The sequence below is a fragment of the Ornithorhynchus anatinus genome, chromosome 4 (genome assembly GCF_004115215.2).
Source record: "Ornithorhynchus anatinus isolate Pmale09 chromosome 4, mOrnAna1.pri.v4, whole genome shotgun sequence".
Taxonomy (NCBI): domain Eukaryota; kingdom Metazoa; phylum Chordata; class Mammalia; order Monotremata; family Ornithorhynchidae; genus Ornithorhynchus; species Ornithorhynchus anatinus.
This window is the reverse complement of record NC_041731.1, coordinates 5,487,640-5,510,232: the sequence shown is the minus strand read 5'-3', so window position 1 is coordinate 5,510,232 and position 22,593 is coordinate 5,487,640. Positions and strand designations below refer to the sequence as shown.

The following is a 22,593-nucleotide window of genomic DNA, read 5'->3' as shown; positions in this document are numbered from 1 at the left end:
GTGCTCTGCACATAGTAAGCGCTTAACAAATACCAACATTATTACTTTGCAGATGGTAAGTGCTCAGTAAATAGGATTGAATGAATGAATATGTATGGATCAGTCCAGGGTGTTCTTAGACTTTCACAGGGAATCGAGGTTACAATAGCAAAGATTATTTAGGGGAATGGGAGGGAGAAAGTTTCTAGCCCAGGGAAAAAGAAATTTTAAAAATAAACTAGATATGGGACCATTCATTTTACTGAGCAGTCTTTGACCTGACTCATACTGTCTTTGTCCACCAATTTCAGTAAATGGCAGCAGGTGGTTAAATACTTTTACCTTTATTCACGACCTAAAAACAACTCAGTCTTTGACATTATTTTCGGACTGAGTGTGGTGGTCTTCTAGAGACCAGATCTGTTTGTTTCACCCTATCAAGTGTTGGTATCAAGTCTTGGCATATAAGGGCTTGATCATTTCTGAAATGTAACTCCAATACCATGGTTCATGGGAAAGGGAAAAAGATTTACGTAATTTTTTGGTCCATTTTACTGCAGAGTATGTCTCTAAAAAGTTTGCAATTAAATTCTTACAACCAGATAAATTGAGAAAGCTATACGGCAAGAATATAGCCTTCAGAGGGCAGACTTGAGTATATTCTGATTATTATTTTTCTTTTTATTAAGGCTTTTGGGCAATTTATTAACCAAAACTCATTCTGAAAGAGGAAGTTGAGTTACAGATGTCTGGATGCGGTTTGGATTTGTGACAAACAGTCCAGGAAAAAAAGAAGTTTATAATAAACTTCTATCCTTCCCATCCATTGGAATAAAAAGAAAAGCTATGTGCTTAGCGAATCACTTACTGTGATTTTGGCTTTCCCTCTGTTGGGGAGACTAGGTAAATTTCACTGTTGGGGATTGTATGGGGCAAAGTGCTGTCACCATTCTCCCAAGCATTCGTTATAGCACCTAGCATCCAACAAGTACCCAGTAAATTCCATTGATTGATAGTGAAACCCGCAGTTACCATCACTACTGCATTCTAATTTATTGTTTTTATGTTTCTCAGAACCCTACCCATCCTTCAAAATATGAGAGAATCATGAATTTTTCTTAATGGTTCCATTCTGTCCCAAAGTTTCAGAACAAGATATCCAGACTAGATTCTGAAAGTTTTGTCATCTTGAACATGTTGGATCAGGCAGTACAAAGATAAGAAGAGGTCACCCCTTTTAAACTGTAAACTCCTTGTGGGCAGAGAACATGTGTACCAACTCTGTTATAGTGTACTCTCCCAGGTGCTTAGTACACTGTTCTGCACGGCACTCAATAATTATGATAGATTGAAAGAGAAATTATCTAAAGATGGCTGTATGAACATTCTGCTCCTGGTGAAAATTATATCCATAATGAGGGGAGCCTTCAGCGAGTCTCTTCCACACTGGTTATCCTTGAGGATTCCCTTTGCTTTGTCATATCCTAAATCATGCAGCTAGAAGGATCCTTAAAAGGTCAATCAGTCCAACCCCCTGCCTCTGGGTAGGTGAACTCTTAAACGATCCTCATCAAATTTTTGTGTCCTGAAGGGTTAGACAGCTCAACCAGCTGGAAGGATATTGAGAAACTCTCATCCTTCGATCCAAGATATTTGATAATTGAACTGAATCGTTCTAATTTCAGAATGAAAAGCGATGGGACGTGACCCCAAGCTTCCTCCCCTCCCCCGAGGTCAATACCGTGCTATAGATAAATGCACTTTGCTTCACTCTGCAGCCAGCACTTAATTACAATGTGACCTAGTTTGTCGTGTTTTCGACATAGGCCCTATTGGAAAGAGCACAGGGTTGGGAGCTTGGAAATCCAGGTTCCTGTCCCAGTTTTGCCACTTGCCTGCTGTGTAATCTTGGGCAATTCTCTTAACCACTCTGGGCTTCATTTTCCTCATCTGTAAAATGGGCATAAACTACTTGCTTGCCCTACCTCTCAAGCCCCAGTGGGAAAGGGACTGTGTCTGATTTGATTATCTTGCAACTACCCCAAGCATAGTGTTTGGCACATAATAAGCACTCAGTATGTAGGATTGTCATTGTTATTTGCTACTTCTGGAGGGTCACTAGGGCAGATGCATCTTCCATGACCTGAAAAACTGGTTTTGAAAGTTTCCTTATATTGGATATTGAATAAGTGAGTCACTTGGGGATGTAGAAAATTTTCTTTCTCAAAATTTGAGTCATCAGCCTTTGTTCTCCAGCATTCAAAGATTTGATGTAATTAATTAAGGAGGACCAAAGAGTGTCGGTTTTCTGTCCGGAACTTCCTAAGTCTACTTAGGAAGCCAAAGATCAATCTTCATGTGGAAAAATCCATGGACGGTATTGATGTCGCCACTCTACCAGGGCAGAGGTCTGAAAAGCAAAAAGGAAAAAGCCATAAAATTAGAGGCAGTGGAGTTTCTCCCAGCAGTCCCATTTACCCAGGCTTAATGGTCACAGGCTAATAAGCCGTCCATTTTCCATAACTCTCTTCCAAGTCACAGCTGTTGGTTGTTGGTCCTGATGACTGACCTCTGCTGACAAACAGACTTTGGCACCTAGTGCCTTTTCTGGAGTTTCTGATGGGAAATCAGAAGGAGAGAGTGACTTTTTTCAAGAGAATAAATTACAAAGCCAGTAGACCCTGCTGGACCCCTTCAGTATCATCTTGCTGAATTCAGTAGTAAAAGCCGCTCACAGACCCTCTCCCTCTGTGCCACTCACTAACAGGTATGGATGCTCTAGGAATGTCTGAGCTCTCGGAGTGACCTCTAATTGGAGAAACCAGTGGTAGAATAATAATAATTATGGTACTTAAGTGCTTACTATGTGCTATGCACTGTTCTAAGTGCTGGATAGATACAAGTTAATCAGTTTGGACACAGTTCCTGTCCCACTTGGGACTCACGGTCTTAATCCCCATTTTACAGATGAGGGAACTGAGGCCCAGAGAAGTTAAGCGACTTGCCTGATATCACACAGGATGCTTTTGTTGTGGGGGAGATCAGAGGTGCAGATGCACCCTGAATCAGAAAAGTAGTAGTAATTGTACTTATTGAGCGACCACTGAGTGCTAAGCACCAGGGAAGCACAGTAAACTCAAGATGCATCCCCTGCCCACCGGGTGCTTACACTTTTATGGCATCAGAGCTAGAGCTCAGGGCTGGGAGTCAAAAGAACCTGGGTTCTAATCCCCGCTCTTCCACATGTCTGCTTGAGACCTTGGGCAAGTTGCTTCACTTCTCTGGGCCTCAGTTACCAGATCTGGAAAATGGGGATTATGACTGTGAGCCCTAGGTGGGGCAGGGACTATGTCCAACCCAATTACCTTGTATCTACCCCAATGCATACTACAGTGCCTGGCACATAGCGCTTAGTAAATACCACAATTATTATTGTTCTCTCAAAGTAACCATGGGGTGGCTGGCTGACTTGCCGCCCGGAGCCAGCGTTCGTAGAATCTCCTACCGGACCATACAGTCTGCCATGAGCAAGCAGTGAAATCCCTATAATAGTGATTATATTATTTTTGATGCACCTACTGGGAGCTAAGCCCTGTATTAGAACTGGATAAAAGTACCCAGGTTAAAACTAGGCATGGTCCCTGGCCCCCTAAGGGGTTCACAATCTAAGGCTAAAGGAGGGGAAAAGGAGTTTTCAACAGACACAGAGAAAGATGAAACAGTAAAAGCACAAAGCAGATACCAAAGGCAAAGACAAAGATAAATGGAATCAAAGCAGTGGCGAATGTGGCTAAAGCAACATTTAGAATTTGAGTCCAACAATCATGGCCTTCAACATCTCAGAAGTTGCTGGCCACTAGATGTGAGCTCCTTGAGGGCAGGGATCATATCTACCAACTCATATTGGGTTGTACTCTCCCCAACCTGCCCACGGTAAGTGCTCAATAATTACCACTGATCGATCAATAGGCCAAGTCTGTCAGCCTCCACAACTCCCATTCCTACTATACACTCAGTCAAGGATTGTACTGAATTAAGATTTAGATCTCCACACACATTGTTCCCATTTTGAAATTGGCTCAGTGGAAAGAGCACGGGCTTGGGAGTCAGAGGTCATGGGTTCCAATTCCAGCTCTGCCGCTTGTCAGCTGTGTGACTTTGGGCAAGTCACTTAACTTCTCTGAGCCTCAGTTCCCTCATCTGTAAAATGGGGATTAAGACTGTAAGCCCCACATGGGACAACCTGATTCCCTTGTGTCTACCCCAGCACTTAGAACAGTGCTCTGCACATAGTAAGCGCTTAACAAATACCAACATTATTATTATTATTATTAAGTGGTTATGGTCCACGAAATGAAGTCGTCTTATGTTTAGAGAAACAGCGTGGCCTAATGGATAGAGTACGGACCTCAGAGTCTGAAGGACCTGGGTTCTAATTCCGGCTCCGCCACTTGTCTGTTGTGTGTCCTTGGGTAAGTCATTCCACTTCTCTGTGTCTCAGTTACCTCCTCTGTAAAATGGGGATTTAAGACTGTGAGCCCTCATGTGGGGCATGGACTGTGTCCAACCTGATTAGTGAGTATCTACCCCAGCGCTTAGAACAGTGTCTGGCACATAGTAAACTCTGAACAAATACCACAGTTATTACGGTGAAGATGTGTTCTCGTGACCTGGCGAAGAGCTTGTGCTGTTTTCTAATACGGTGGCTCTTGACACATGAACTCCTGTCACCGAGTGAAGTGTAAGCCAGGTCTCATTTCCATTGTTCGAGGCTTGATCGGGGAGTGTCTCCAAGGCTAAGAACAGCGCTGCCCACATCCAACAATCTAGCAAGCTGAGTGTGTTGGGAAAAATGTGGGTTCAAGTTAGCAGCAAAAAGCAGCTCTCAGGATGATTTGGGACCTCATTGTTTGGATTCAGGCATTCTTTCCGAAATGGAGCGTTGATTCCTTTTCACTGGACCCACTGAAACCTACTGCAGACACGATTGTGAAAGCACAAGGGAGGTGTGGTCTCTGGGTGATTTTCATCTCTTTTTGGTTGGTTTTTCTAATCCTGTATATCTGTAATGCATGGCAAGCATTATCATGTTACAGTATTACCTCTAAACGTTAGCTATACTGCAAACTGAGAATTCTGTGAGCATTGCATTCTCTACAGTTCAGTTGAGCTCAAGGAATTCCATTGGATTTTCATGTAGTGGTGGTATATTATTAAATGCTGACTATATGCCAAGCGCTGTGCTAAATCCTGGGGTAGATACAAGGGAATCAGATACTGCTTGCTCCACACACACAGGCTCTCAGCCAAAGAGATAAAGAGCTTATCTCCATTTTACAGATGAGGGAACTGAGACCCAGGTGAAATGACTTGACCAAAGTCACACAGTAGGCCAGGGCAGAGCTGGGATTAGAAGTCAGGGCCCTGGACTCCTTGTTCTATGGTTGTTCATGAGGTTCCCCAACTCCCATTCCTACTATACACTCAGTCAAGGAGTGTATTGAATTAAGATTTAGGTCCCGACTCACATTCCTCCCATTTTGAAATTAAGTGGTTATAGTCCACAAAATGAAGTTGTCTTTTGCTTAGAGAAATAGCATGGCTGTTGTTCTAGATTTTTTTCCAGAAATATTAAACTTGGAAAAGCAAGACTGTGGCTTGTGGGTTTCCAAGAGCAGATTTGGGAAAATCTACCTTGTCCCTCATTGGCACTATCTAAATGCTGCTTCTAAAGTCTTCAAGCATGTAGTCCCATCATGCTTAGTCACCACTTTACACACATCTCTGGCAGAGCTTAGGTAGGGGTTCTTGACAGTGACCACCAATAGGGCAGGAGGTAAAGGAACAGGAGAAGTCAAGAAGAAGAACAAGAAGGACTTGGACAAGAGAGAGATTGAAAGAAAGATGTTGTTTGCATTCCCCGGCTCTGTTTCACATTTGCCTCTCAAGTCTCATTTGTAAAAGCTTCTGTTCCAAAAGAGGTGCTCCTTTGTTGACCACAGAGTAACTTGCTGTTCTCTCTGGGGCAACTGACTCCCAGTTTTCTGCTGAAATGCAGCCCTGTCAGGCTTTGACTGTCTGGCACGCGATAGGTCCAAGACAACCACTTGAAATCTTGGATGTCAAGATCTCTCTCTGAACCGCTTTACATCGATGATATTTGCTTTTTATGGAGGAATTTATAGATGGTATGAATGATTGGCAACCAAGAGAGAAAGCTTTCCTCGGAATATGTTTCTCATGGGCAGGAAATGCATCCTGTACTTCCCACGTGCTTTGTTCTTGCCCTTAGTAGGCATTCAATAAATTGGGCTACTACATTGTAAACACTGGTCAGGGATCATGTCTATTGTATTCTCCCAAACACTTTAAGTGGTCTGCCCACAGCAAGTGCTCAGTAAATGCCACTGACTGATCATTTCTACTGGAATAACTTTGCTCAGAAATGTTAGCTTTTAGTAAGGGACATTTCCAGACCAAAAAGCCCCATTTTTTGTTCACTATCAGCAAACTCTCATTTATTTAACATTTTTAAGTAAAACGAATTACAATATTCCCTTCCAGCTTTTGTAGGTTTCTCTTTTCAGACTGCATTCGTTTGCATGTGTTTTCAACTGAAGAGAAGCAAGTGTTTATTTTTTTTGTTTGTTTCCACCTAGCATCATTGATGCCAGCAGAAATGTGAGCGATGCCATTTTTGAAGTCATAAAAATAGATGTTTATTCCTTGAATTGTAACTAAGGGATGGTGAAGTCCCCTCCTCAGTATCTTTTGAATTTAAATAAGATGTTTAGAACATGGAGAGGAATGATGACACTCCTAGAAAAGGTCATAGACAAAATTTCTGTGAAGGCTGTTAGTTTCAGGGAAGCACAACTCCAAAATTTAAAGCATTTTCAAGCATGTGTTTTTTGGTAACTGCCTGGGCTAAAATGTATATTGTCTCTGTAAAATTGTCTAGTGACACTTTCTCATCATCTTTTTGATCAATTCAAAAAGAACATGAGATTTGATACTTTAAAACCCTTATTTCTATAATTTATTTTGGAATTACTTGTCTTTCTTCCCCTCTAGACCTAAAGGTCCTTGTGGGCAGGAGATGAGTCTACCAACTTGGTTTTATTGTAATTCTCCAAGTGTTTAGTACAGGGCTCTACACACAGTAAGCACTCATTAAATACCATTGATCAATTAATTTTCCAGTTTGAGAATTTCATCCATTTTATTTATTCCAATCATGAAAAGAAATAAACTTTCCCAGAATTTTCTGGGCTTTTCTTTTCTGTAGTATCTAAGATACAATTCTGTCCTTAGTGCCATATGTCAGCCTGGGTGTTTTCCATCATCTTTGAGCTGGTGCTTTTTGCATCTTCCCTACCAATGATATGAATATCAGCCCGCTCTTTTCGCTGGCCCTTCTACTGCTCCTCCCCGAACTCCTGGGCCAGTTGTGGCTGCCACAGCTATCAACGCTGCATTTGATCTCTGCCCTCAGACTTTCAACAGGCTCTTTGGACTAGTTTTGATGAAAACCATTTGCTCTCAACTTGTAATCCTTGTTCCTCAGAATCATTGTGGTGCATTTCCAAATTACCATTATGCTGATCACTTCAGCCTCAGCTCCTGGGTCAGTCAATTAGTCAATGGTGCTTGTTGAGAGCTTACTGTGGTAGAACACTGTACTAAGCGTTGGGGAAAGTACAACAGGGTTGGTAGATGCAGTCACTGCCCACAAGGAACTTATAGTCTACTAGGGGAAATAGACATTAAAATAGATTTGGGTTAAGTGAAATGGAGTAGAGTGCATGTGGCCGCACACAACCCGTAGACACGCTCTCAACATTCATATCTTATATCTCCATAATCTTACACACACACACACACACACACAGTCCTCTCTCCCCATTTCTCTATTAACTAGGTGGCAACACACTGACTTTGAAACCAACACACACACATACACCCCTACCCCTCTCCCCACCTCATTCTCAACCCAGATCACAACACACTGTCTTGAAATCATCAAGTTCACAGCTCCTCTTGCAAATACTTGTGATCATCACGTTTCCTTCATATCATCTTTGTTTTTGAAATATGCAGTTCTGTTCTTAATGAAATAAAATACATCTGCTTTTTGACTTTGCTGCTGTAGAATCCTTGTGAGTTTATGGCCTTGTGTATAGACTGGCTTCTTCAAGAATAATAGCCGTTTCAAGCCAGGGTAAAAGCACTTAGTTTTAGGACATTTATCAGCTTTTAAGATGCTTTCTTTTATCTTGATTACCTCCGCTGTCAGGACAAGTCTCCTTTGTCCACAAGTGGACACATCAAGGGGATTAGGAGTGAGAGATGGGGCTTTTGACCTTTCAGGCTCCTGTTTCAATTTGCTTAAGTGTGTAATAGCAAAAAGTCGTTAGCCTTGCCACTGAAGAATCTTTGGTAAATTAATTTGGGGTCCTACTTTGGCTTCTGGTGGATGAATGTATTAACTCTTTTCAGCCTCCATGGGGCTGGGGTTTGATTGGAAAGCCAGGGCTGGGGGAGGCACCAAGTTAAGAAGTGAGGCCTAGTGGAAAGACCAGAAGCTTGGGAGTTGGAGGACTTGAAGCTGTGCTGTGGAGGGACATCTCCTATGTTAGAGTGTCAGCTCATTGTGGGCAGGGAAGATGTCAGTTCTTCATTTTGTACTTCCCAAGTGCCTAGTACAGTGCCCTGCACTACTTGGGTGCTCAATATATAACTGAATCAAGGTACTAATTTGTTGTGAATAGATTAAGTGCAGTATTTTTGTCTTTGTATCTATTAGGGGACATTGTGGAAACATACCACTAATAGATTGGATTGCTTTGCTTCCTCTTTCAAACATCGTTTTTGGGTAAGACCAAACTTTGCCACTCGAGTATTTTTAGATCTCAAGGAGAGCTAGTGGATAGGGCATGGTCTTAGGATCAGAAGAGCCCAGGTTCTAATCACAGCTCTGTTATTTGTTTGTTTTGTGACTTTGGGCAAGCCACTTCCACTTCCCTATGGCTCAGTTTCCTCATCTGCAAAGTGGGGATTAATAGTGTGAGCCACATGTTGAACATGGACTGTGTCCAACCTGATTATCTTGAATCTGCCCCTACGCCAAGTACAGCCCCTAGCACATAGTAAGTACTTAAGAAATTCCATTTTTTTTTAAAAAAACCTCCACCAGTCAATTATCAGTCAATCAATCTGCAGTATTTGAATGTCTCCTGAGTACTCTGGGGAAAGTATACCAGTCAGTCAATCCGGTGCAAGACATGCCTACCGCAGTTCTCTATAAAGTTGTTGACCTCAGAGGAGATTCAAATGTACTGACTGGAAGCATTGTTCATTCTGATAGAAGTGATTCTTTTGATTTTTCACATTGTTCTTCTGGTTTAATAATAGTAATAGTGGTATTTGTTAAACCCTTAATATGTCCCAACAGTTGTATTAAGCCCTGGAGGAGGTACAAGATAATCAGCCCCCATCCTACATGAGGTTCACAGTCTAAGTAGAAGGGAAAACAGGAATTTAATCCCCAGTTTACAGATTCATTCAATCATATTTATTGAATGCTTACTTGTGTGCAAAGCACTGTAGTAAGCACTTGGGAGAGTGCGATACAACAATAAACAGACATATTTCCTGCCCACAATGAGCCTACAGATGAGGAAACAGAGGCCCAGAGCAGTTGAGAGTTACCCACAGTCACTCTTAAGATGAGTAACGGAGTTTGGATTAGAACCCAGGTCCTCCGACTCGAAGGCCTGTGTTCTTTCCACTAGGCCACACTGCTTCTCCAGCGATGGCCAGGTACTAATACCTACCATTAAAGCAGCCACACTTCCTACATAATTCAGCCACTGTAAGCAGGCAGCCTCCCTGGGGTGTACAGTGTCACACAGCTAACTAACCCTGCAGGGCGTAACCACAGAACTGTCTGAAGAGAGGAAATGAAGAGGAATGCCCTATCGTGTTAATGCTTCGGGGTCGTTCATCTAGGCAGAACAGAATTCCCAGAGTTGGAATTTGACGGGCAGGCTGCAGTTAAACCTTTTCCCTCTCTCATATAGTCCTTTCTCCAAGCCCGTCTAAACAGTCATTTGAAATGTCCATACCTACGTTCTCCAGCACGTACTTGTTCACGGCGTTGGCGTCAGCCGTTTTAGAGCCATGCGTACACTAAGATCACACATAAGGTGCTTTGGTCAGAAATTAGTTCACAGAAATCTGTGTCTGTTGCGTTGTTCCTCTGCCTACGTGGCAAGTCCTAAAAACTCCAGATGTGACTTGCAGATGCAAAGGCAGTTAAACCAAATGCCAGATTTTTTAGAGCTTTAAAAAAGAATGCAGGACAGACAAAAGGCCAATTTTGAATGGCCTTATTTTCATTCCCCAAGATTATTTCTCTTTCATTGTGCTTGAAATTCTTTGTGTGCGATCCTGATTCATAATGTGATTACTTTTTTTTCTTAAGGCTTTACGGGATAGAATTGTAATATATTCTTGGACTGGTGGGATTTTATAAGGGCAAATAGTGGCTTTATATACAAACCGTATTTTAAAGTGTTTGGCCTTTTTCTCCTCCTCCCTCCAGGTTTCCCGAAGCATGTTAAGTGACTTCTGTATAATCTAGGCCAACATTGGCACGATTGTTGGAGACTTGTTTCGGGGAAAGAATTTATTTTTGCATACAGTAGTATAATTTTGCGGTGGAGGCAAATGAAGTCTTGAAGTGGGGAATGTAGAATGCAAAATGCATGTTTATAGAGTCATCACTTCTGCTGTCTTAAAGTCAACGGACTTAAGTGTTTCTCGACTCAGATCCCCTCTTCAGTTTTAGCACCCAAACCGCTGGCTATTGGCCCCTTATGCTTCCAGCCCAGACCGACCCCGTCTTTCCCACCCTCACCCTCCAGCTGAATTCTCTATCTCTCACTCTGACTCTGATTCACTCCCAGAGAGTTTTTAGCTTCTCTGGGGAAGAGGACATAGAGGCGCTCTCAGGGAAAAAGATTTCCAAACATTTGAGCCCTTCTGGTCTGCAGTGTCCAATAGTAATAATAGTAATAATAATAATAATGCTATTAAGCGCTTAGTGTGTGTCAAGCACTGTTCTAAGTCCTGGGATAGATACAGGCTAGTCAGGTTGGGCACAGTCCCTGTCCCACATGGGACTCCCAGTTTTAATCCCCATTTTATAGGTGAGGTAACTGAGGCATAGAGAAGTTAAATGATTTGCCCAAGGTCACACAGGAGACAAGTGGCAGAGGGGGATTAGAACCCAGGTCCTTCTGACTCCCAGGCCTGTGCTCTGTCCACTAGGCCAAACCACTTTTGTAGGCAGGGAACATGTCTACCAATTCAGTTGTACTCTCCCAAGCACTTAGTTCAGTGTTCTGCACACAGTAAGCTCTCAATAAATACCATTGATTGATTGATTGAATTTCCCAAGCAGTAACTAAACCCCAGAGGGGATGTTCTCATTTGTCCCAGCCCAGGAAGTCATTGCAGTTGGAGCTAGCTGTGATGGCCACTGGGCCACCTGCCCCCAAATCCGCAGGGTCAGGGATCTGGATCAATAAGGCGTGACCTCCCCCCCGACCCCCACTCAGCTCCGAAGGAGCTGGGCAGGAGGGAGGTGCCAAGAACAGGCCAAAAAAGAAAAGCTTTCTCCCAGGGGTCTCTAGGTTATTCATTCATTCACTTAATCATATTTATTGAGTGCGTACTGTGTGCGAAGCACTGTACTAAGTGCTTGGGAGAGTACAATATAGCAATAAACAGAAACATTCCCTGCCCACAGTGAGCTTACAGTCTAGAGGGGGCTCAGGGATTAGGGGTGTCCCTGCCCACCCCGAGCAGCTTGTGTCTGTCCCCGTCCTCCTTTTCAGAATATGGTTTCTCTTCAGGCCAGGATGTTGTATTCACTCTTCTTTCTGCTTCGTCTGAGCATCTGGGTTCGTGACCTATGGGCGTTTGATATTCACTCCTCCCTCGACCCTACGCACTTCTGTTCATGTCTTTAAATTTTGTATTAGAAATTACTTATTAATATCCATCTCCCCCTCTAGACTTTCAGCTCACTGTGGGCAGGGAATGTGTCTGCTAATTCTGTGTTGTACTCTCCAAAGTGCTTAGGTCAGTGCTCCGCACATTCTATTTATTTGCCATTGTTTTTATGAGATGTTCTTCCCCTTGACTCTATTTATTGCCATTGTTCTCGTCTGCCTGTCTCCCCCGATTAGACTGTGAGCCCATCAAAGGACAGGGACTGTCTCTATCTGTTGCCGATTTGTACATTCCAAGTGCTTAGTACAGTGCTCTGCACATAGTAAGCGCTCAATAAATACTATTAAATGAAGGAATGAATTGTAAGCCCTTACTGTGTGACCTTGGGCAAGTCACTTCTCTGTGCCTCCGATACCTCCACGGTAAAATGGAGATTAAATCTTACTCCTTCCTACTTAGACTGTGTGCCCAATGTGGGACAAGGGACTGTGTCCAACCTGATAAGCTCATATCTTCTCCAGCTGCTTAGAAAAGTGCATAACACATAGTGTTTACCAAGTATTGTTTTAAAAATACCAGTGATTTGAGTGGAAACATTTGAGTGGAAGTATTAGAGAAGCAGCGTGGCTCAGTGGAAAGAGCCCGGACTTGGGACTCAAAGGTCATGGGTTCGAATCCCGGCTCTGTCACTTGTCAGCTGTGTGACTGTGGGCAAGTCACTTCACTGTGCCTCAGTTACCTCATCTGGAAAATGGGGATGAAGACTGTGAGCCTCACGTGGGACAACCTGATTACCTTGTATCTACCCCAGCACTTAGAACAGTGCTTTGCACATAGTAAGCACTTAAATACTAACATTATTATTATTATTACCCTTGATTATCTGTTCCTCACCAGCCCTGTAAAACTCTCACCCCTATGCCTCTGTCAAATTAAGGGAGCCACCTATTCCCAATGATTCCCCAGTCTGCTCTGCCATGTTCAGATTATTATGTCTGTCCCTCCACCAATCAATCAGTGGTATTGATTGAGTGCCTAAGTCACTAGTATCGATTGTGTTCGGGTCCCGGAGAGTACAGTGCAATAGATTTAGTAGACATGAGCCCTGCCTTCAAGTCTACAGTCTACTGTGTGCAGAACACTGTACTGAATACTTGGGGGAGTACGGTATCTCTAGTAGACATGATCCCTGCTTTCAGGGCGTTCAGCTTCTGCCATTCCGGTAGCCTGGTTGAGCCCTGGTTTTGCTGCATCTGAAATATTCCTGCTCCGAGTGGAAAAGCGACTCTGCGTCTTAAGGGTTAAGAGTGAATTCCAGCTTCAGCTGAGGTTACTTCGGTTTGGGAGTGGAACCATTTTGTGGGGATGGAGGACAGCTTTGGTGTCATGAGTCAAGACTTCCATTGGTTTGGAAGAAGCATTTTTCATTAGCGTGTCACTGCAGGAAATCCTGACTCTTAAGGTCGAGGAGGGCAGCCAACATGTTTATCCTTTTTCCAAACTAAAAATGTGAAGTATTTAAAAATGCATCTGAAAATAAACTTTTCATCGAGGCCTGTCTCTTTCCTCCTGCGATTATTTTAGTGTGGACGGCAGTGTTTAATTTGTGAATGTCAGAGAAGATGGATCTTTTCGAGTTTAATTTAAAGTCTTGGTTTTTTTTCCAAGGAATGAGTAATGAAATCAAGGGTACCATGCAGTAGAGTAGCGGCACCGTCTCACTCACTAGATTGGAAGCTCCTTGAGGGCAAGGATCATGTCTCCTTTGTTATTCTGCATAGTAAATAGTATAGAATATAGTGCATAGTAAAGTAGGTGCCCAATAAAGGTGATTGAGAAGAGATGAGGTTTTTGTTTCCAGGTATATGCTTTCCAAGATACAACAAACTTTTTCTCCAGATTATCTAAAACCCCAGTCCTGTCTGGTCATTAGCACTTGCAAAGCGAGTTAGAACATTTTCTATGTGTATTTAAATAACAATCAATCAGTGGTACTTAATTGAGTGAATGTGTCTGTTTACTGTTGTATTATACTCACCCAAGCTCTTAGGGCAGTGCTCTGCACACAGTTAAGTGCTCAATAAATGCAGTTGAATGAATGACAGAATGAATGAATGATTGCTTACTGTGTGCGGAGCACTGTTTAATAATAATAATAATAATGTTGGTATTTGTGAAGCGCATACTATGTGCAGAGCACTGTTCTAAGTGCTGGGGTAGACACAGGGGAATCAGGTTGTCCCACGTGGGGCTCACAGTCTTAATCCCCATTTTGCAGATGAGGTAACTGAGGCACAGAGAAGTTAAGTGACTTGCCCACAGTCACACAGCTGACAAGTGGCAGATTTGGGATTCGAACTCACCACCTCTGACTCCAAAGCCCGTGCTCTTTCCACTGAGTCACACTGCTTCTCTAAGTTTACTGTTTACAGTCTACTGTTTGAGTAGCAGCGTGGTCTAGTGGAATGAGCATGGATCTGGGAATCAGAGGACCTGGATTCTGATGGAGTCTGTGCTAATTGCTTGCTGAGTGACTTTGGGCAAGCCACTGACTTCTCTGTGCCTCAGTTTCCTCAACTGTAAAATGGAGATTCAATACCTCCTCCTGCTTAGGTTGTGAGCCCTGTTTGGGACAGGGTCTGGGTACAATGTTATACTCTTTAGTTTTTGTATAATTAAGAATCATATTTACCACTTACCTCCCTATTAAAATATTTAATTTTTATTTATATTGGCTACTAAGTGGTCATGTTTTTGTCTGTCTTCCCCAATTAGACTGTAAGCCCATCAGTGGGCAGGGATTGTCTCTATCTGTTGCCGAATTGTACATTCCAAGCACTTAGTTCAGTGCTCTGCACATAGGAAGCGCTCAATAAATACTATTGAATGGATGAATGAACTTATATCTACCCCAGGTCTTAGGAACAGTGCTTGACACAGACTAAGCACTTAACAGATGCCGTCATTCTTAAGCACTTGGGAAAATTCAGTACTTTAGAGCTGATAGATATGATCCCTGTCCTATCAGAGAGAGAGAGAGACCGCTGAGCTTCAATATTCAGTATTTTAGCTAGCGGTCTAAGCTGTGAGACACCCTGTCACGGAATACTTTGTACATTTTTTGTGCAGACAATAGTTTGCCCAGTTTGTAAAAATGATTCTCTCCTACTACTAACCGCTTATGGATATTGGAAAAACTAATGAAGTGTGTACAAAACACAGTTAGCTGGCCAGAATATAGAATGCTGCCCACCGAACTGGTAGTAATGAGTTGCATTTGATAAATGCGCACATTCGTGGCAAATTAGAATGTGCTCTTAAATATAGCCTTTCACATCGGTGATAGCAGGGATTGTGACCTAGAAAAGCATTCAGTTGGGTTGTGAGGGATGGGAGAAGTGCTGAACAAATAGATTTTAATGTGTATATTGAACCCAATGCAGTTTCTCCTGTTAGTTGTTTACCTTAAGGGAAGGAGTCAAACTTCATTACATTCATTTTTGAGGGGAGCTTTGTGCTTAGAGGGCCGGCGCTCCGTTTGCACAGTGCCCTCCAGTGACCAGGACCTGCACTGCAGTTTTTATTCTTTTTTAAAAAATGTGTTTTCTCCAGCCATTTGTCTTTTCTCAAGGCAAAGCCTTTTCTAATAATAATGTTGGTATTTGTTAAGCGCTTACTATGGGCAGAGCACTTTTCTAAGCGCTGGGGGAGATACAGGGTCATCGGGTTGTGCCACGTGAGGCTCCCAGTCTTCATCCCCATTTTAGAGATGAGGGAACTGAGACACAGAGAATAATAATGTTGGTATTTGTTAAGTGCTTACGATGTGCAGAGCCCTGTTCTAAGCGCTGGGGGAGATACAGGGTCATCGGGTTGTGCCACGTGAGGCTCACAGTCTTCATCCGGTTAATTCCAACATTATAGGTAGTGGAAAGAACACGGGCCTGGGAATCGGGGGATTTGGGTTCTAATCCCGACTTTGCCTCGTGTCTGCTCTGTGACTTTGGGCAAGCCACTTAACGTCTCTCTGTGTCCACATATGTAAACTGAGGATGAAACACGTGTTCTCCTTTCCACTTACTAATGATCCCTGTATCGGACGGGGACTGTGTCCAAGCTGATTATTTTATATTTGCCCAAGTGCTTAGTACAGAGTTGGGCACATAGTGATTAACAAATGCCACGATTATTGTTACAAAGAAGATAATCTCTCCCCCGCCCTACCTCCACCCAAATCAATCACTCAGTGGTATTTATTAAGCACTTAATAGGTACAGAGCACTGTACTGAGTGCTTGAGAGAATACAGCATAACAGAATTAACAGACATGTTCCCTGCCCATAACGAGCTTACAGTCTAAAGGGAATGTAAAATGTAAAAAATCATCAAGTTTCTCACCTCCCCTTCCACCTCCCCTTGGAAAATAAAAAACTGGATACCATAATGAGCCGTGAGTTTTGCAAATTGAAATGAGCAAAATTCCCATCCTAGCCAGACCTGCTGTTTTAAGGCGCGCTGCCATATTGAAACATGGAAACAGGGTTTCTTAGATTTATATTGTTAAATACCTTGCTTTCACCCTTAATTATTATTTTCCCAAGACGATAGTTTAAATTGCTTTGGCATGAAAGAACCTCAATTTGTGGGGGTGTGTGGCTCCCAACTTCACAACTGCAACAGCAATTAGAGGTTCACGGAGGTAATTGCTGTGATTATAGTTTCCTCAGTGTGACCTCCAGACAGTAGCTCTCACAGTTCAGTCTCCAGAATGTGATTTACACGTGCCACTTGGGAGGAGGGAAAACATTGGAACAGATAAACTCAATCTCTCTGTGCCGTCCTTTGCTCTTCTGAAGAAACAGCAAGTTTCCTCATCTGTATAATAATGATGGTGATGATGGTATGCGTGGCTCAGTGGAAAGAGCCCGGGCTTGGGAGTCAGAGGTCATGGATTTGACTCCCGGCTCTGCCACTTGTCAGCTGTGTGACTGTGTACAAGTCACTTAACTTCTCTGTGCCTCAGTTCCCTCATCTGTAAAATGGGGATTGACTGTGAGCCTCACGTGGGACAACCTGATTAGCCTGCATCTACCCCAGCGCTTAGAACAGTGCTCTGCACATAGTAAGCGCTTAACAAATACCAACATTATTATTATCATTTGTTAAGCATTTAGTATGTGTAAGCACTGTTCTAAGCACTGGGGTAAATACAGTCTCACCAGGTTGGACACAGTCCCCGTCCCTCATGGCGCTCACGGTCTTAATCCCCATTTTACTGATGAGGGAACTGAGGCACAGAGAAATGAAGTGACTTGTCCAAGGTCACCCAGCAGACAAGTGATGGAGCCAGGATTAGAACCCATGTCCTTCTGACTCCCAGGCTGGTCTATCAACAAAGCCACCCTTGGGGATGGAATACGTGTTCTCCCTCCTACATAGACTGCAAGACCCATGTGGGACAGGAACTGCATCTGACCTGGTTAACTTGTGTCTAGCCCAGTGCTCGATACTCGCTAAATGCTTGATACTCTTTAAAAGCACCATCATAATAATACTTTCATTCTGGGCAGGTCCCAGAACTGCACTTGGCTCCTGAATGGCTTTCCATTTGATCCATCCGGATGAGACGTTTTCTGGAGGGCACCTACTACTAGTAGTGGTTAATGGTATTTGGTAAGTGCCTTCTAGGCCGAGCATCTGGGGCAGTACAACAGAAGCACAGGACACGTTCCCTGCCCATGGAGAGCTTACCCTCTCACTGGGGAGACAGATATAAAGTATTTACCGGCAGAGCAGATCTCTGCTCTGCCCTCAGACTCAAGGGCCCCTTTAGTAGCCCAGTCACAATCTCATTTAGTTCAGCACTTGAGAGAGTGCAGAAAATACGCCGCCAAAAGATGCAGTGATGAGGAGCTTCCCATTGTCAGCGATAACCCTGCCCTGGAGACTTCAGGACCGAGAACTTGTGGGAAGGAATCGAGCTGGTGTTTTTCATGGCATCAATCAGTCAGTCGATAGATCGTATGTATCAAGGGCTTCCTGTGTGTGGAGCACTGAATTAAGTGCTTGGGAGAGTCCAGTATAATAATGATGATGGTACTTGTTAAGTCCTTGATGTTCTAAGCACTGTTTAAGCGCTGGGGGGATACGAGTTAATCCCGTCCCACATGGGGCTCACATTCTTAATCCCCATTTTACAGATGAGGTAATTGAGGCACAGAGAAGTGAAGTGACTTGCCCAAGGCCACACAGCAGACATGTGTCAGTACTGGGATTAGAACCTAGTTCCTTCTGATTCCCAGGCCCGAGCTCTATCCATAACCTGTGCTGCTGTCTGCAATATAACAATATAACAGACACGTTCCCTATCCACCATGAGTTTACAGTGTAGAGGACGAGGACTCTCTCATCCTCAGCTGCCGTGAACAAGTAGGCAAGCAGGGGCACCACACCTTGCCAGATGCGCACTAAGCTCATATATGGCTCAAGGGAATCCAGCACAGCACCGATTTTTGCAAAGAACGCCTCTCTAAGCCAGGATGATTAAATTTGTGACTTTACATCTTACATTTTCATTGAGATTAAGGTAAATATTGAGATTAGCATTGAGGAACAAATAGGAAAATATGAGAGCGCCTCCTCATGAGAACCAAAAGCTTGCTTTCTGTCGCTGAAGTTCCAGCTGCTTTTAATATGTGACTGCTGTGAGTATTTGCAGGTCTGTAGGATAAACTTTCACAGGCTGTGATTGACTGTCGATTGTTGTTATATTTAAAGCGATGCTATGATTGGCCGCATAGAGAGATGCCAGTGAAATCATACTCTCTCTGCATCCGTTTGGAGATGCTTCTAAGTTTCACATGGAGAGTCGGTCTTGACCGTTGATTACACCTCCCAATTCATAGGTCTGGGTAAAGTTCTGTGACGCAGAGGGAACCGTGAATGTCATTGGAATGCAAGAGGGGAATGTTTGGGTTCTTTAATGACTTTTAGGCACATGTTTTTGGGGTGGGCAGGAGCTGGTGCATTTTGGAAAGATCCTAGTCTGGTACTATGCTTGATTCTTTAACATGTAACTTGATGTGCCATCTACTAGCTGTGAAAGGCTGATTTCCTCATTTCCTCCAAGATACCTGGAGGTATCAGAGAAAACAATGCCAAGAGCTGCAAACTTTAAACCTAACACCACAAGGGACAATATTTTCATGTGCCCAGAGTGGCCAGTATTGTGGATCTCATATGGGTCTTTTCATAATAATAACTGTGGTTTATGTTAAGGATTTTGGGCCAAGATTGTACTAAGCACTGGGGTAGATACAAGACAATCAGGTCGGACTCAGTACTTGTCCCATACAGGGCTCACGTTCTGAGTAGGAGGGAGAATGGGGATTGAAGGCCCGTTTTACAGACGAGGAAACTGAACCCCAGAGAAGTGAAGTGATTTTCCCAGGGTCATACAGCAGGAAGTTGGCGGAGCCAGGATTAGAACACAGGTCCTCTGACTCCCTGGCCTCTGCTCTTTCCAAAAGACTAGACTGCTTTTCAGCAGCGTGCGGAATTTCACCATCAGTGGTGTCCTCTTCAAATACAAAGGACAACTTTATATAATTTATAGGGGATAGACTAGTTCTTTGTTGGCGACTCTTAACTGCTAAATAGTTTATCAGCTTGGTTGCTATACTGCAGTGAGTATTTACATCATCATTTCCTACTAGAAAGCTCTTGGTATACATGTTGATTAATCTTCATTCAGACTTAGGAGCTAGCCAGATACGCTATCCCCAACACATATCAAGTGGCCTACTTAAAGGTACAGAGAGCCAGTGTCAGAGCCAAATGGCCTCAAATGCATTCCCCGCCTTGTTAAAGGTAAAAAAGAACAACACTTCTCCCATGCTTCTGGCATATCTTTTACATTCTGTGAATCCCCACTGTGGAATTTAAAGATGTAGTTTTCTCTTTGGCTTACGATTACTCATAAAATTTAATGGAGTAGAACTTGCAAAGAATACCTAGGAATTCAAGTCATCTTTTATGGTCTGTTTTAATGGGCTAAATAAGATTTCGGAATGGGACTTGTGCAGCTGGTTGTTAACGTGATGGTGTTGTTTCTGTCAGCTAGGAAGCTAGTACTTACCTGTCCACATGCATCTGCCAAAAGTGAAGATTGGAACATCTTTATTTAGACCTCAGTTGGCATTTTGGTAGTTGGCATTTAGGGGGTGGGAACTGGTTTCATAAAATGCAGTTTTACCTCCAATGTCATGAAATGGACACCACCTTATTAACTTCTAGTGTTTGCTTATGAGCCAAATATCAAGCTATGGAAATAGGAAGTAGGTTTGTAGCCTATAAAACCCTTCAGCTCCTCTAGATCTTGGGAACTTTTTAATACCCATTTTCAACACTTATGTACACTATGGCTCTGCCACTTGTCTGCTGTGTGACCTTGGGCAAGTAACTTCTCAGTGACTCAGTTTCTTCATCTGTAAAAAGGCGTTGTGACTATGCAGGACTTGGACTGTTTCCAAACTGATTAGCTTGTATCCACCCCAACACTTAGTACTGCGTCTGGCACATAGTGCTTAACAATGCCATTAAATAAATAAAATAATGTAATTTTTAGTAAGGCTTTGAAGATGGTAGAATGTTGACCTTACCATATATGAAGGGTGCGGGGGAGGGGTGGTGGGGGTTGACTTCCAGACAGGTGAGAGGGTGTGAGCAAAGAGTCAGTGGCAAGATAGACAAGATTGGGGTACAGCAAGTAGGTTGCGATAGAGGAACGAAGTGTGGGGCCTGGGTTATAGTAGGAGTTGAGAGAGATAAGGTAGAAGTTGATTGAGCAGGGTCAAGCGGTTTTCTAAATTAGCAATTCGCAAGAAAATCCATCCTGGCTTAATACAGTCCCTTGAATCCTGTGGACCCTCACTGCTTCCACCCCCCAACTCCCAAAGGTTTTCACATGGACTCTTCCTGGTCATAAAGGACTGACAGATATGACCCCTAGGATAAATCAAACACATCCATTACCCTTCCAGCGTCTGAACTAGTTCAGTCTTTATAAACATTTCAGTTAATTCTCACAAAGATGCTCAGCAAAGAGAGTGCATGTCTTCCTCATTTTACTTTGTTAATGGTGCCCTTTTTGTGATTTCTTCTAGGCATTGGACCAAGACAGAACTGCCCTGCAGAAAGTGAAGAAATCTGTGAAAGCAATATATAATTCTGGTCAAGGTAAGTTTTTCTTTTAAACTTAGGACGTGAATTTTTCAATGATTCTTACAGCTGTGCTCTGTGATTGGAGGGATTTTCAGTGTGTTGAGACAAGTGGAAAAGTAAATGGGTCAAGCAAATTCAGTTATATTCTCTGCTTTCTATTCATTCAGTAGTATTTATTGAGTGCTTACTATGTGCAGAGCACTGTACTAAGCGCTTGGAATGTACAAATCGGTAACAGATACAGTCCCTGCCCTTTGACGGGCTTAACTAGCTCTGTTACCTGACACAGCCTGTTGGTTTGATTTATTTTTTAATTTGTACCTTCAGTGGGATGTTCGCGCTTGCAAATTGTGTTCTACCAAAACAGACTGGTGGTGTTGTGGTGGCGGGGCCGGGGAGCAGGGGGGGAAGTTCCCTAATTTTTCCAATCACTGATATTTATTGAGCACCTTCTGTGGGCAGAGAACTGTATTAGTACTTTGGTGAGTTAGTAGAAACAGTCCCTACCTAGAGTGGTTTTACAGTCTAGCCGGAAGGGTAGACATTGAAATAGTGTATAGACAGAAGGAAGGAAAAGTGAATATGTAGATGATGGCTTAAGTAATAAACAGAGAAGTGTAGTCAGGCTACGAGTGGATGTGAATACACAAGGGAGTAGTTGGCTCAGAAGTGCTGAAGCGTCAGTTGGAAATGAGGTGAAGAGTTTAGAAGCCAATCGGGGAAGGCTTCCTGGAGGAGATGTGATTTCAAAAGGATTTTGCATATGTTCTCTCCAGATCGTGAAATGATATCATGGGTTTAAGCAGAACTGAGTACATTTGTATGTTTAACTTTGAGGGGGTTTTGCCTGAGTGTGCACGACTGACACCTCTTGTGGGTCCTCCTGTAGAAGGCAGTAGGATGTCTGAAAAACAGGCAAGTTTCCCATTTGTGTTGGAATTGTGGTTCCAGGGATTATACTGTTTCCTGTCCATGAAACACAGTGAGGCAGAGGGGAGCCATTGTAATGGCCAGGGCAAAAATAATAAAAATTGTGGTATTTAAGTGGTTATTATATCAAACACTGTGCAAAATGCTAGGTTGTCTAAAATTCGGTATATAATATAAACACATCAGACACTTATGCTATCCCCTTATGAGGCTCACAGTTTAAGGTGGCGAGGGGAGAACAGGCATTTAATCCCCGTTTTGCAGAGGAGGAAACTGAGGTGCAGAGAAATTAAGTGACTTGCCCAGGGTCCCACAGCAAACAAGTGGCGGAGCCCAGATGAGAACCTAGGTCCTTCTGATTCCCAGCTCTGTGCTGTATTCACTAGGCCAAGCTGCTGCTGCTTTAGGCCTGAGTTCAAATCCCAGCTCCACCGCTTGCTT

General features: G+C 43.2%; 1 protein-coding gene across 9 annotated transcripts in view; it reads left to right on the top strand.

The window, feature by feature from the left end:
- The window catches only part of ASAP1 (ArfGAP with SH3 domain, ankyrin repeat and PH domain 1), a 200,101-nt gene that overhangs the window by 87,517 nt on the left and 89,991 nt on the right, over positions 1-22,593 (top strand). For all 9 annotated transcript variants that reach the window (XM_029062436.2, XM_029062440.2, XM_029062435.2 and 6 more), the window contains one exon: positions 21,165-21,237. In XM_029062436.2, coding sequence (XP_028918269.1) covers positions 21,165-21,237 — 73 coding nt within the window. The remainder of the gene's footprint in view (positions 1-21,164; positions 21,238-22,593) is intronic.